The 15,549-nt window shown below is 39.5% G+C and overlaps 2 protein-coding genes across 13 annotated transcripts in view; one reads left to right on the plus strand and one right to left on the minus strand.

Moving 5' to 3' along the window:
• The window catches only part of CAPZA1 (capping actin protein of muscle Z-line subunit alpha 1), a 47,973-nt gene extending 35,478 nt beyond the window's left edge, over window positions 1-12,495 (minus strand). The window contains exon 1 of the mRNA XM_010589579.3: window positions 12,296-12,495. Within this exon, the coding sequence (XP_010587881.1) occupies window positions 12,296-12,334 (39 nt within the window). The 5' untranslated portion in view covers window positions 12,335-12,495. The remainder of the gene's footprint in view (window positions 1-12,295) is intronic.
• ST7L (suppression of tumorigenicity 7 like) overlaps window positions 12,388-15,549 on the plus strand; it is a 185,818-nt gene continuing 182,656 nt past the window's right edge. For all 12 annotated transcript variants that reach the window (XR_010321496.1, XR_010321498.1, XR_010321497.1 and 9 more), the window contains exons 1-2: window positions 12,388-13,232; window positions 15,032-15,114. Coding sequence is in view for 5 of the 12 variants with exons in the window: in XM_064282410.1 (XP_064138480.1) it covers window positions 13,025-13,232; window positions 15,032-15,114 (291 nt within the window). In the remaining 7 variants the exon portion in view is untranslated. The remainder of the gene's footprint in view (window positions 13,233-15,031; window positions 15,115-15,549) is intronic.

Consider the following 15,549-nt stretch of genomic DNA (forward strand, 5'->3'; position numbering starts at 1 on the left):
ATCTATGTACAGCTTCCTCATGAGCATAATTAAGTGTCCTGGAATTCCCATTCTTTGCGATGTTATCCACAATTTGTTATGATCCACACAGTTGAATGCCTTTGCATAGTCAATAAAACATTGGTAAACATCCTTCTGGTATTCTCTGCTTTCAGCCAAGATCCATCTGACATCAGCAATGATATCCCTAGTTCCTCGTTCTCTTCGGAATCCAGCCTGAATTTCTGGCAGTTCCTGGTCGATATACTGCTGCAGCCATTTTTGAATGATCTTGAGCAAAATTTTGCTTGCGTGTGATATTAATGATATTGTACGATAATTTCCACATTTGGTTGGATCACCTTTCTTGGTAATAGGCATAAATATGGATCTCTTCCAGTCGGTTGGCCAGGTAGCTGTCTTCCAAATTTCTTGAAATAGATGAGTGAGTACTTCCAGCGTGCATCCATTTGTTGAAACATCTCAATTGATATTCCGTCAATTCCTGGAGCCTTGTTTTTCACCAATGCCTTCAGTGCAGCTTGGAGTTCTTCCTTCAGTACCAATGGTTCCTGATCACATGCTACCTCTTGAAATGGTTGAACATGGACTAACCCTTTTTGGTATAATGACTCTATGTATTCCTTCCATCTTCTTTTGATGCTCCCTGCGTCATTTAATGATTTTCCTGTAGAATCCTTCACTACTGCAACTTGAGGCTTGAATTTTTTCTTCAGTTCTTTCAGCTTGAGAAACGCCGAGCGTGTTCTTCCCTTTTGGTTTTCTATCTCCAGGTCTTTGCACATGTCATTACAGTACTTTACTTTGGCTCCTCAAGACACCCTTTGAAATCTTCAGTACAGATCTTTTACTTCATCATTTCTTCCTTTTGTTTTAGCTTCTTGATTTTCAAGAGCAAGTTTCAAAGTCTCCTCTGACATCCATCTTGGTCATTTCTTTCTTTCCTGTCTTTTCAATGACTTCTTGCTTTCTTCATGTATGATGTCCTTGATGTTATTCCACAACTCATCTGGTTTTGGGTCATTACTGCTCAACGCATCAGATCTATTCTTGAGATGGTCTCTAAATTCAGGTGGGATATACTCAAGGTCATAGTTTGGCTCTTGTGAACTTGCTCTGATTTTCTTCAGTTTCAACTTGAACTTGCACATGAGCAATTGTCTGTTCCACAGTTGGCCCCAGGCCTTGTTCTGACTGATGGTATTGAACTTTTCTAACTTCTCTTTCCACAGATGTAGTCGATTTGATTTCTGTGTATTCCACCTGTTGAGGTCCATGCATACAGTCGCCGTTCATGCTGGTGAAAAAAGGTATTTGCAGTGAAGAAGTCGTTGGTCTTGCCAAATTCTATCATTCGATCTCCAGCATTATTTCTATCACTAAGGCCATATTTTCCAACTATCAATCCCTCTTTGTTTCCAACTTTCACATTCCAATCACCAACAATTATCAATGCATTCTGATTGCATGTTTGATCAATTGCAGACTGCAGAAGCTGATGATAATAATCTTCAAGTTCTTCATCTTTGGCGTTAGTGGTTGGTGTGTAAATTCGAACAATAGTCCCATTAACTGTTCTTTCTTGTAGGTATATGGATATTATCCTATCACTGACAGCATTGTACTTCAGGATAGATCCTGAAATGTTCTTTTTGATGATGTATACAACACCATTCCTGTTCAAGCTGTCATTTCTTGCATAGTTGACTATATGACTGTTCGATTCAAAATGGCCAATACCAGTCCATTTCAGCTCACTAGTGCCTAGGATATTGATGTTTATGCATTCCATGTCATTTCTGATGATTTCTAATTTTCCTAGATTCATACTTCTTACATTACAGGTTCCAATTACTAATGGATGTTTGCAGCTGCTGCTTCTTATTTTGAGCTGTGCTATGTCAGGAAGTGAACATCCTGAAACCTTTACTCCATCCACGTCATTAAGGATGCCTCTACTTTGAGGTGGTAGCTCTTCCCCAGTCATCTTTTGAGTGCCTTCCTACCTGGGGACTCATCTTCTAGCACTATAACAGACAATGTTCTGCTGCTATTCATAAAGTTTTCACTGGCTAATTCTTTTCACAAGTAAACTGCCAGGTCATTCTTCTTAATCTTAGTCTGGAAGCTCAGCTGAAACCTGTCCTCCATGGGTGACCCTGCTGGTATCTGAATACTGGTGGCACAGCTTCCAGCATCGCAGCAACATGCAAGCCCCCACAGTACTAGAAACTGACATTAACCACAGGCAGAGATTAGGATTTACAACACATAGGGAAATCACATCAGATGACAATATAGTAGACAATCACACAATACTGGGAATCATGGCCTAGCCAAGTTGGTATTTTGGGGGGACAAAATTCAATCCATGACAAACATCAACTACTCCCTTTCCCTCAGTACTATCCCTCTGTTCTTTGGGTTCTGTAATTTGCTGCAGAATTCACAAACTGTACTTACAGTTAAGTGGTTCAATAGCATAATAAAAGGGTGCAACCTGGGATCAGAAATGGCTCAGGATACAGTTCTTCAGTCAGGATAGCTTCTTCTCAGCCATGCCCACAGGCAAGCCTCTCTCTGACCTCTCAGCCTCACCTCTGCCCTGGTTGGGCAAGTGTTACAAAGCTCCTAGTTCCATGGGTCAGCAAGCCCCACGACATCTGTCTTGTGCCAGTCTCCCAGTTCCTGCCGTCTCGTGCTGGTAACACTCTTGCTACTACTGCACTGCTGTCTCTTGCTGTCTTCCGTGTTACAGCTCTCTCATTCTGTCTCCTGGGTCTAGGAGGTTCTCAGTGCCTCTTCTTCTTGGTGGTAGTGAGGTCCCTCCTGTGCAATTCTGGGATGGCTCATTTTAAGCCTAGCAGGATGGCAATGCCCTCATTAGGGTTCCATACATCTTATTTGCATGGTCCCATCACTCACAAGGGTGCCATACAACTTATTTGCATTTTAAGACACAAAATTGCATGTAAAATAAATTTTTAGATGTACAGTTTATTTTGATAACTTAACTTTTCATTATCAGTAAGAGCTAAGGCTTAAAAAGCATAAAGATAAGTCTTAAACTAGGATCAACAATGTAAGAAATAGATGGTGACATATCCAAACAATTTGCTTTATGTTTACTCTCTTAAAAGCCATTTTAAGCAGTTCTTAGAAACTGTTTTCTTTATTAGTGCTATGGATTGAATTGTGTCCCCTACAAATATGTGTTATAAATCCTAATTCCTATATTTATGGATACAATCCCATTTGGGAATAGGGGTTTCTTTGTTATGTTCCTGAGTCCATATCAATGTAGGATGTGTCTTAAACCAATTACCTTTAATATATAAAACCAGCAAATTGGGCACAGGGAAGCAAGCAGAGATGGGGGAAGATAGATGCCAGGCCATAGGAAGATTGCCAAGGAACTGAGGAACAGAAACTGGAAAGACATGGACCTTCCCCCAGAGTCAACAGAGAGAAAGCCTTCCCCTAGAGCCAGTGCCTTGAATTTGGACTTCTAGCCTCCTAAATTGTGAGAAAATAAATGTTTGTTAAGGCCACTTACTTGTGGTATTTGTTATAGCGTGAAAAGAGAGATCTGGTTTTGAATTCCTGATCTGTCACTTAAATCACAATATTTGGGCAAGCCACTTAATTTTTCTGAGCTTGTTTCTAACAGGCAAAAGGGCCTGGGTATACTTCTTATCCAAAGAGCCCTGGGGTTCCAATGGTTAAGCATTTGGCTGTTAACCAAAAGGTCAAGGAGGTTTGAACCCACCAGCTGCTCTATGGGAGAAAAACACCTAGCAATCTCCTCCCATAAAGACTACAGCCTAGAAAACCCTATGGGGCAATTCTGCTCTGTGCCATAGGGTTGCTGAGGCGGAATCCATTCGATGGCATACAACTACAAAACAACAATACACCAAGTTAGAAGGAAATCATTCCTTAGTTCTCATTCTAGACTCTACCAATTATAAGGCACCCAGAATGTTAGTGAAGATCTCCAAGTATTCATCTTAATTGTTCATTTAGAAGTTCAAAGTAAGTCGTAAATGTTACTAAAGTACTGGCTTAATCTTGGTGAAGATTTAAAGAACTTTTAACACAAAACATCATTGACAGATAAATAACAATATATAAAAATAAAAAAACAATATATAGAGATATATAATACCTATCAATACATACAATATTTATCTATCTATGGAAAGAGAGAAAGGACGCTGCTCAGTTAAATAAGCAGAACTGCCTGAATGTTCTAGATCAAAAACTGGGGAGGTAGAAAGAAGTATCTGAGATACGATGTTTTAATGACTCAGAAAGAAGATAAAAATGAATTAAAAGAGCACATCGGAAACTTGTTACTTACGAGCTTAAAGGTTTTAAAATGCATCCCCAGCCCCATGCCCTTTCTTATTGGTGACTGGGCAGACAGGTAAAGGGTTCCAAGCGGCTAGATCACTAAATTTTCTTTCAGAAGCAGTCAGAACCAGGTTAAGAAATTAGGAAGGAGTCCACACTGAACAAAGCCTGGTTATTTCCTCCCGAGACTCCATCTAGTAAATACTACCTTATGATAAAGGAGCCAGACAGCAATGGCGCAAATGTCAAGTTCAAAAGGATAGAGATAGGAAGTTGAACCCACGTTGGATGAAAGCAGGAGTAGTGGGCATCAAGTAAGAATGATACTGTGTTTAACATGTGGTGCGTATCTGGTATATTGCAGCATTTCTAAGTTAAAGGTATATCTTTTTTATCAATTTTGTTTTTTCTTCAAAATCATTGGGAATTAGACCTAGTTTCACATGCCTGTTTCACCACTTAATTGCTCAAGTCTTAGTTGCTTTATTTGTGAGTGTAATATCTAGGACTGTTCTAAGAGTCCAATGAGGTAATGTGTGAAGAATTTGGACAAAGTAGATTATTTTTTCCCCTAAGCAAACGCCTACATGTTACTGCATTTTGAGTAAAGTGTTTTCTTTTAGAGATCAGATCTTTGTTTTTAGCAATTCATTTGTTCACTCGAAGTCAAACAAAAAACAATTTATTGGGTCCCACACACTGAGCTGGACACTAACGATAAAAACAAAAAGGAGAACAGCAAAAGAAGTAAGCCAAGAATTATGTCATGTGAGAGGTGACAGAGGTAATTTAAACCATCTGGTTCTAATTTCATGTTCAAACTGTCAAAAAAAAAATGGTAATTCAAGTTTCCATGTGCCTGACTTACCTGGAAAAAGCAATCTAGTCCCTTCTGTATTTATCAAATTAGCTAATTGTTATTCCATTTTTACATATTAGTTTCATCCACTTCCCTAACATGAGTTTGTCCCTGAGAGAGTGATGTGGTCTTAGTACCCTGATGAATCAAGATTCTGAGCTTAAAGGCAGAGGACTAGGAGTTGGACCACGGCAATTTCACTAACATAGTGGTTCTAGAATTGCATAAGAACTATTCGGAAGTTTATTGAAAACAGGTTCCGAAGCACTGGTCCTAAAACTTCTGATTCAGTAGGTTTAGGATGTTGTTAGGTGCCATCCAGTCAGCCCAGATTCATGGTGACCCCACGCACAACATCAGACCGTTGTGATTGATACTGTTTCCATTGGCTGATTATGGGAGGTAGACTGCCAGGTCTTTCTTCCTAGTTCATCTTAGCCTGGAAGTGCCCCCGAAACCTGTTCAGCATCGTAACAACATGCAAGTCTCCACTGACACACAGGTGGTGGTTACACGTGAGACGTATTGGCTGGGAATCGAACCTGGGTCTTCTGCATGGAAGGCAAGAGTTCTACCACTGAATGACTGCTGCCCCCTAGGTGTAGGATAGAACCCAGGGTCTGCTTTTGATAGAAGCACACCAGTGATTCTACTGGTGGCAATACTGTTCTAAGGTACTGTTATACCATAAGATCTCTTAGGAGACAGTCAGTCCCTTGGCCTTGTCATGTTGGCCTGCAAACTTTTCATATTTTTAAACTTCTAAAACTGTGATTCTCGACATTGTGTGTTTACAACATGTTTTAAAATACCAGAATACTTGGTGGGCCATTTAAAGAAACTCCAAAGAGCACTAAGCTATTTAGTAATAATTACAATAGTCACAACCAAAGAGAATCAATGTTTCAGTGTTGATAACCACATTCATGTTACTAAACCATTAACCTGGTTATTGTTTAGGCCTGCCATTATTCCAGTAGAATTGTTGACTATCTTAATTATACTCAAAAGGATAGGATTAGTAAAGTGGGTAAGAGTAAAGGCTCTGGATGCAGACTTGGTCTTTTTTTTTTTTTTTTTTTATTACCTGAAGTGTGTCTCTACTCAACTGTAAAATAGGGACAATGTAAGTACCTACCCTATAGGAATGGTTTAAGATGAATACATGTTAATACACATAAGTACCTAACATATAATAAGCACTTAAACGTTACCCAAATGCAAAAAAATAAAAAGTCACAAGGCAAAATTCTGTCATGCTCCAATAAACACAACATCTTTTTTGGTTCAGTCTGACATGCTATGTCTTCTGGCTTCACGTTAAGCCATGACCTATACTGCATCATGATTCCATCTCACAGATAATCCCCTAGCAATACATATGTGCAATTATAGCCAGCAAATTTTACATATTGCTCAAAACTTAAAAATATATTATAGCTATGAAGTATTTGTGGTAAACCAGTAAAAATGCAGAAAGAAAGGAGAGGATGGAGACAGAGAGAACAATTAAGAATGATGTTAGGAAAAATGCAACCAGAAAAAATGTGGACAGGTTAGGTATACTGTAAAGTGACAACTGTATTTAAATATGCATAGAACTGAAAAAAATACAAAAGAAAAACTGGTAATATTGGCTGCCTCAGGGGAACTGGGTGGCTGGAGATAGGAGTAGCAGGGGATTTTTTATTCCCACACTTCTGTAATAATTTAAATCTAAACATGTGATTATCTTAAAAAAAAAAAAAAAAAAAACAACCCATTGTCTTTGAGTTGATTGAAACTCATAGTGACTCCATAAGACAGAGCAGAACTACCCCATAGGGTTTCCAAGGCTGTGATCTTTATGGAAGCAGAGTGCCACATTTTTCTCCCAGGGAGCGGCTGATGTGTTCGAACCACTCACCTTTTGGTTAGCATTTTGGTTAGCAGCTGAGCGCTTAACCAGTACAACACCAGGGTTCCCTACATAGGTACCTATGTACCTACAACAAAATTTTTCCTTAAATTGATTGAGTCAATTCAAACTCATGGCGACCCCATCTGTATCAAAGTAGAACTCTAGTCTATGGCTGATTTTGCAAGTACACTGCCAGGCCTTTCTTCTGAGAAGTCTCTAGGTATCCTGGAATCTCCAACCTTCATTAGCAACAGAGCACATTAACTGTTTGTGCCACCCAAGGACAATTTCCCCTATAAAGGGTTTTAGTCTTCATGAGCTGATCTGTGTAAGAATTTTAACTTTTTTTTTTTTGCAAGGAGGATAAAAAAGTTTGTGCACTGGACAGAGAAAAGAAAAATAAATGAAACCTTGTGTGTGCTTCTGAGCTATAAAAGAGATGACTTATAACAGATGAAGGAAATACTTTCATTAGGGGCTTTGCAAGGCTCAAAGTATATATACATTGCCATTTTGGTATTCATAAGCCTTTGCAGCTTTATTGTATCGACTAGGAAAATGCTCCCAAAGCAGATGGATGCTCCCTGCAGTGGCATGGCGGAGCAGCAGTGATGGCAGCAGATGCTGAGCAGACACAATGAATGCCCAAAGAGAGGCACCCAGAGTGTGAACATATTTCTAAACACAAGAAATACCTAGAGATTACCAGGAACAACGGGGGAGGAGGGTTACAGAGGATGAGTGAGCCTGAGCTGGGGAAATAAGAGAATGAATGAAGCTGTGATCTCTTTCTTAACAATAGGCTGTGCCTATACTATGTATCTTTCTTAACAACAGGCTGTGCCTGTACTATGTACCTGGTGCAATGCTAAGCACTAGGTAAAATAACATGGTTTCAGCTCCCAAGAAGCTCAGTCTCATTATCAGGGCAAATGTGGAAAAGTAAACAATGACAGAACCTAATTAGGGTTTGAATAAGTGTTGAGTCAGTTTAATCCAATTCCCCTATGTCCCTATTTTAGAAGGAAACTGAGGCCCAGAGAAGTAGAGTTCCCAAAATCACACAGGTGGCTAGAAGTGGTAGCAGGGAGAGACCAAGTCTCTCGATACTCAGAATCACTCTTTCCACTACTCACAATACCTCATTTACAATTCATTAAACTGATGCCTCCATTTGGGTTTTTTATTCGTAGTTACAAGGCAAAAACAGTGTAGTGAAAAAAGCATGGCTTCAGAATCAAATCTGTGGTTTAAATTTTCTACAAATTACACTAGTTTGCATAGTATTAAGGATGATCCTGATAAAATAGCAACATGTTCTGGAAGAAATTACGATAAACCACACTCCTAATCAAGGATTAGGCATCTGAGTTTACACCTGCTCATGCTTTATGCCCCATCCAAGGATTTTTTTTAACAGAAAACAGCCAAGTCAGATAAATTTTAGGGCTTACTGAATTCTTGAATTCTTTAAGGGCAATAAGTTATCTAGTAAATTAAGTACGTAATACATAACCAAGAAAATCCAGCTTAAAAGTATAAATATTTTTCATGAACTGTACTGGAGCCCTCAAATTCTGGCACCTATTTACAACAGTTTCTACAACTTATCTAAGTAATTTTGATAAACCTATTTCTCATAAATGTCTCAAAGAGTCTAAACTTAAAGCATACAGATCAACTTCTCAGTTACAGTATTTTTGAAGTTTTACACAAATATCCTACTAGTTAGGCTGAAGGGGGCAAAATATGCTAACCACGCTTTTTTCCAGTCCTAAGATTTTCTTTGCATTTATGTTTTTAAAATGCTGAATCATGAAATAAAGGAAACAGATGGTGCAAAGAACTCAAACAAGTAGTTCACCTCATATTTCAAGCTTCTTAATTATGGCACTTTGGTCTTGGTAAGCATTTGGAACTAAAATGACTTTAGTAACTTAAAGAGTCTAGCTCATTCTCAGAAACTGTTAAGGAGCATTGCCATCAAGTGGAATGCCAACTCAGAGCAACCCTATAGGACACAGTAGAACTGCCCATGGGGTTTCCAAGGATGTAATCTTTACAGAAGCAGACTGCCAACATCTTTCTCCCCCAGAGCAGTCTGGTAGTTTGGAACCACCAACCTTTCGGTTAGCAGTTGATCACGTTAGCCACTGCACCACCAGGGCTCTTTAAGGATGAAACTAAGACTAAAACCAAACCAAACCCACAGCCGTCAAGTCAATTCCGACTCAGTGACATTACAGTACAGAGAACTGCCCATAGAGTTTCCAAGGCTGTAATCTTTATGGAAGCAGACTGCCACATCTTTCTCCCGAAGAGTGGTTGGTGGGTTCCAACTGCCGACCTTTGGTTAAGCAGCCAAGTGCTAAACCACTGCACCACCAAGGCTGCTAGACTAAGACTAAAAGCATTCATTTCTGCAAGTTACTACACTATCAACTTCCTGGTTTATTTAGACAGCTCATCATGACCATTTCAGGTAACAATGCAGAAGCTTAAAAAAAAAACAGCTTCCTCTTTATAAAGTGATAAAAACTTCAGCAGTTAGTTATGAGAATGGTTAGCTTTATTAATTCTATAAAAATACTTGCAAGAAAATCAGAGACTATTATCAAAAAATCCACCTCAGGATTTGCTGCTTTCAGAAAATATAACAGAGAAAAAAAGCAGTATTAAAATATATTTGACATCATGACATACATGCCTTAAAAAAAAAAAAAAAAAAAACCCAAATCAAATGCAGTTGAGGTCTTAATTAAAAAGAGAGAAAAAAAAAAAAAAAAGGGAAAGTTAGAATTCCCTCAAGGAAAAATCAAAATATAAACTAGGGCTCAAAATATCTTTATTTTTAAAATCTGTTTTTAATGGTGCCTTGGTCGTCAAAGTCTGACGGGACAAAAATCTCATTTTAAGGGCTATTTGTTATTTACAAATGCTAAAACAGTCATATCAACAAGTCTTTTTGGAAACACACTTTGTTAACTCTTTAATTCAATGAAAAGGAACCAGAACTCCAAAGGAAAAGGGGCAACGTAGGTTTGAAGCTGAAGAACTAATTAATCTTACACGTTAAAACCTTTTCATTTTATTTACAGATTCACGAGAGATGGATCAGTTCCATCACAATATGGGAATAGGATTTAATAAAATTTCAGTAATCTCAAATCATATGGATCTGTTACATGACATTTTTACTCTATTAGCTAGTCTTATTTATCCAAACCAACGAAGACAATGTGGTTAATCTAAAAACTCTTTATTGAATATAAAATTCACCAACATTTTTTGACAGGAGATTTACTTTACTAATTATGATTTGCTTGTTATGTCATTAAAATGAAGCAACACAAGTATTCTGGGAGATAGAAAAACTGGGCAAAGACCTGCTGTTAGAAAATTGAGACAATCGATGCTGTTAACTAAAACACTGTTAATATTCAGAGACGTCTTAGTTTGCACTTTGAAATACATCTATATTTTCCCAAGTTACATTACAAAGGCATTCTGACTTAGTGTCAAGGGCAAAAACCGAACGACGCTGGTGAGTGAAGTCTCATTTGCACAGGACACTTCAAAATTGATTGAACCAGACTTGTGCATATTCCAAGTTTGCTGTTATTTAAATTCTTAGCAAAATTTTGTTATAAAAATCTTTTGCTTAAAATAAATGAATAATCAGTTGGGGTAAAAATATTTTGTTATTCTATTTTTTCACTGTAATTTAATTTTAATTGAATAATTATTCACATTAGAATCGATATTTTATTATAGCTTCTCTCTGGCATAAATTCATACATACAATGCCTTTTTCCCCTGAATTTTATTTATTAATGTTAATGAGAATCACTTTCCAAATAAGATAAAATTTAATACTGAAGTGTTGTTCAATGGTTTGTGTTCAGCACATCCTTCAGCATTTCAAAATGGCATAAAACCCATATATCAAATTATTCTGTATGGAGGACTCCTGGATAATAAACAGTCCCTGCCCCCATCCAAATCTCTCCTATCAAAAAAATAAAGAGCACGGACACATTTACAGAGCACTCAAGGGTTCATACTTTTAATAGCCACCATGGGAAACAAAAGACATGATTCTTGTCCTTAGGAATAAAACTCTAAGAGTTATCTAATGAGATAATTCCAATTTCGACATGTCTTAAAAGTCATGTATTTATTGAAAGCCTGGCAAAATGTCAAGAAAGGTGTGCAGTTGTCAGGAAAATGTTGTCTCACCTAATTGAGAATACGCTAGAAATAAGTATACAAATTACACACAAATTCAACTTCAATCAATGACATCACAGTAGAGAATCTGACAAAAAAGGCAGGATGCTTTGTTCAGACTTGAATGTGACAACATGAGATTTACGTGGTACATAAAACCTTCCTGAGCTGAAAAAAATCCACTGGCTCTTCTTGACTTGCTAACACGAATGTCCGAAATGGAAAAATATTTTTCAAAAATTATCTTCAAGAGGATGTACTACATAAATGCAATCAAGAGAGAATCTACGTGGAAGATAAAGGTGTTCATATACCGAAGCAAACGTCCTGAGGTTTGCACATTTATTACAGCAAGTGAGTTAAAACCGATGCATATGAGAAAAGAGGTGGATGCGTTAAGTGCACTGGGCAGACAACACATGGGGACCTCTCCCTGTCGAGGAGTCGTGACAGCAAAATCACTTCCTGAGCAAGGAGGAGCAAAAGGGAAGTTAAGAGGCCACCCTGACCAGGAAGTGACTCGCCCTAAACTAGCCCCAATCATATCTAAAAATGGGGGAGGGCTGGGGTGCGCCCCAACACCTAAAAGCAATAAAATAACTGGTTCCGGACGCGTCGCGACATCACTACAGCCCCCTCCCATAATTACAGAAAAAGAGTCCTCGGTCACGACTCAACAAGGGAAAGTCTCTTCCCTCGCAGGAAGGCCACTGAGCTGTGCCTCAGGCCCGAGAGGAAAAGAGAGTTGAAGAATCGGAAGCAGGGGCCACCGTGAGGCAAAGGGAAGCCCCTTGAGAAGGAAGTGTCCCAACTGCGGAGAGCGTGCCAGCATAGGCTAAGAATCTTCTTTTCCCTGGGGACACTGCCAGAGTTCCCACCTCAGCTAGGTAGAGCCTCTGCTCCTTGTCGGGGAAGGAGGTGAACGAGAGAGAGAGAGGCGGACCCCTTACCTTCTCCTCATCCGACACCCGATCGTCGAAGTCGGCCATCTTGGGCTCCTCTGGCCCAGCCCGTCCGCAGCCGCAAGGCAGGCCGGGAAGGAAGCTGAGTGATGGAGTCACCTCGGGGGCGGTCAGAGCCCTTCGTCCGGAAACGCCGATGAAGAGTGAGCCTTGTCAGTTACGGGCGGGGTAATGGCTCGGAGCGCCAGAACCCCGGGAAGTCGGCTTTGCCTTAAATGGTTTTAAGTCTAATAGCTTTCTTATTGATCTAGTAGTTTCCTCATTCATTTTTTGGACGCTGGGGGCGTGTTTCGACTGCTCTTGGCGCATGAGCTCTTAGTTCCACCCGACCAAAGAGCAACTGCTGCTCCTATTGGATTTCCCCAGTACCAGTGAGCTCCATGGCAGCCAAATCCAAAGCGCTAAGTGCTGCTCGGCCTCCGGAATAATCGGTGAATTTTTCAAGTCCAGTGAAAAGTGGCCCTCACCTTGGGTGAAAGCAAAAACACTGCGGAGTCACATCTCGGTCCAAATCCTCCAGAATAAACGACGTTATCTGCCTCTCCCCCATCCCCGTAGAAAATATGAAGCCCCCGTCTTCCAAATCTCTTTACCAGTTTCCTAGGACCTTCTGTCTTCACATAGGCCACCTTTAGGTCCGCCACTATCCCAGGATTCCCGACTCCGGTTTCCTGCCCTTCTTCCCTCCCAGTGCCCGGCTCCTGCGGAAACAGCAAGATGGCGGACTGTGACGGCCTTGGTGAAGCAGGGACTGCTGCGGCATCTCCTCCCGCACCTGCTCCGGGCCTGAGCCCGCGGCTGGGCTGGAGGGAGCGGCTGCGGGCCAGGCTGGCGGGGACTGGGGCCTCGCTGTGGTTCGTGGCGGGGCTGGGTCTGCTTTACGCTCTGAGGGTCCCGCTGAGGCTGTGTGAGAACTTGGCAGCGGGTGAGAGGCCCAAACCTTCCCGGGAACGGGCGGGGGCTAGGAGAGGTGCGGGGGCAAGGGCCAAAGGACAGAAATCCTTGGTAGTCACTGGAGGGCTTCGGAGAATGAGTGGGTGACGCGCGGCCAAGTGGGTTCTTTTTCTCTTGGGCCGCAACCTCGCAGCTGATTGTCAAACCTTAGCTGTAGGTACCGGCTCCTCCCTAGGGCTCTTAAGATCCGCCCTCTCTTCTGTCCTTGGTTCCCGAAGGAAAAGGTACCTGACAAGCTGTGAGCTTCAGGTGGTAGGGCAGAAGAGAGTATTTTCAGACTTGGGTACGGAATTTCTATGCACTCCCACCAATGGTAGGGTCCCTTGAAAGTCATTCCTTTGAGTCTCGTGACGCCCAGTGTAGAGAATCCACACCCAGACAAAAAAGATGAACATTTCAGTACTTTATTCAAAGATTTCGAAGAACGTACCATGATCTTTTTAGTCAGCCATTCTCTTATTTAAAAAGGTCTGCCAAGAAATATTCATGCTATTTTTGTTTATTCTTTCTTTTAGGCTTTATCTTGATTAATAAAGTAAAACAATACAGGAAGTAGAGATAGGTACAAACATCGGTAGTTCGTTAGTTCATTCTTTCAACACCTGTGGAACTCTTGCTACTTAGTGTGGGTTGAAGATACAAAAACGTAAGAAGTGATGATCCCCTTGAGTTGTGCAAATATTGTTCTTTAGCTGTAGCCAGGCCAAAGTGAATGGGGTCTAGGATCTCTTACCATGTCATTACCATATTGCACTTCAACTCTGACCAGCAACCTCCGAACAAGACGGAAGTAGTTCTGTTAATGGAATGACTTTGCCTGGTAGTACCCTAACTTTATTTTTCTGTAACAAGAAAAGGCAAATGCTCCCTGTTCTATGAGATGACATGAAAGACATGAGATGTCCATGATATAATGATCTGAAATATATTGGACTTTTTAGAAGAAAGGTGTTATGTAAATTCAGATAAAATTAACACAAAAACAGGCTAAATAAATTGGCCTTCCTAGACTATTTGGGAGAGCAAATTTGGCATCCTCTGTACCAGGTGAATTAAGTGATTAATGGTAGTTTGTAAATACAGTAAAATGTTATTCGTTGAATTATTTTGTTTTTCCACATATTCACTACATACACCTTATAGAAGAGAATATTTCACCATTATAGATTTTTATTTCTTTTTAAAGCTGAAGTGTTTGTGAGATATTATTTGAAATGAAAAACCTGATTCAGAATTTTACAACGAGTCATGGGTAGAGAACTTTTATTTGCTTTTCTCTTTGAACGGTTTTGCCTCTCTAGCTGACATATCAAATTCATATAATGTTTCCTGCCCTCATTAAGTCAGGAGTCTTTCATTATAAATTGAAATACTGGTTCGTATTTTACCAAAATAACTAGAGAGTGTTTTTTAAACCTCTTGTAAAAGGATGTTTATTTAGCTGCTTTAGATTTGCAAAAGTTCCTGTGTAAACTCAGACCAGTAGGTAAGTTCTTAGTTTCATTCTCAAAAGAAAACTAAATTATTTCTTTTTGATTTGCTGCTTATTTAACAAATTAATAGTATAAAATTCTACCTTTCCATATGTGAATTTGTTTTTAAGATATGACTTAATGGGAATTTAAAGTTTTTTTTTATTACAACTTTTCCAAATAACTCTCATGTTAGATATTAATACTACTTATGTATGTCTACTCCTAAAGACACCTGCATATTTGTAACATAAATACTTTGAAATTGCATTAAAAAAATTTTTTTTTCTTTTGACAGTGACAGTATTTTTAAATTCCTTGACACCCAAATTCTATGTGGCACTTACAGGGACATCTTCTTTGATATCAGGACTAATATTTGTAAGTAGTTTCCATTTCCTTTATTCACGTTTTAGTATTTATCTAAACGTCAAATCCCTCTGTATGGTTACAGTAAAGTATAAATCCTTGTAGATCAGCATTTCCAAAACTCACTGTTTTCAAAGAAGTTGGGGGGACGCTATATCTCACTCCCCAGTCTTAGAGATTGGCGGTATTCATTTGCATATGAAAGACTTTAGTGTGTACAATCTTGTAGAAGTTTCAAACTAATTGCCTACAGGGCCCTTTTATATAAAATCTCCCAATATTTTAAAGTTGGCAGTGTTGGGCTGACTGAAGTTTTATTTGTCTTTATTCAGCCTATAGGCTGCTATTATCATCCGTGGAGTATTGAAGAGCAGGGTTGCAGAGCCAGGTTGACCACTGTTTACTAGCTGTGTGACATTGAGCAAGTTAATTAGCTTTTCTAAATCT

This window comes from Loxodonta africana, chromosome 3 (assembly GCF_030014295.1).
Source record: "Loxodonta africana isolate mLoxAfr1 chromosome 3, mLoxAfr1.hap2, whole genome shotgun sequence".
NCBI lineage: Eukaryota > Metazoa > Chordata > Mammalia > Proboscidea > Elephantidae > Loxodonta > Loxodonta africana.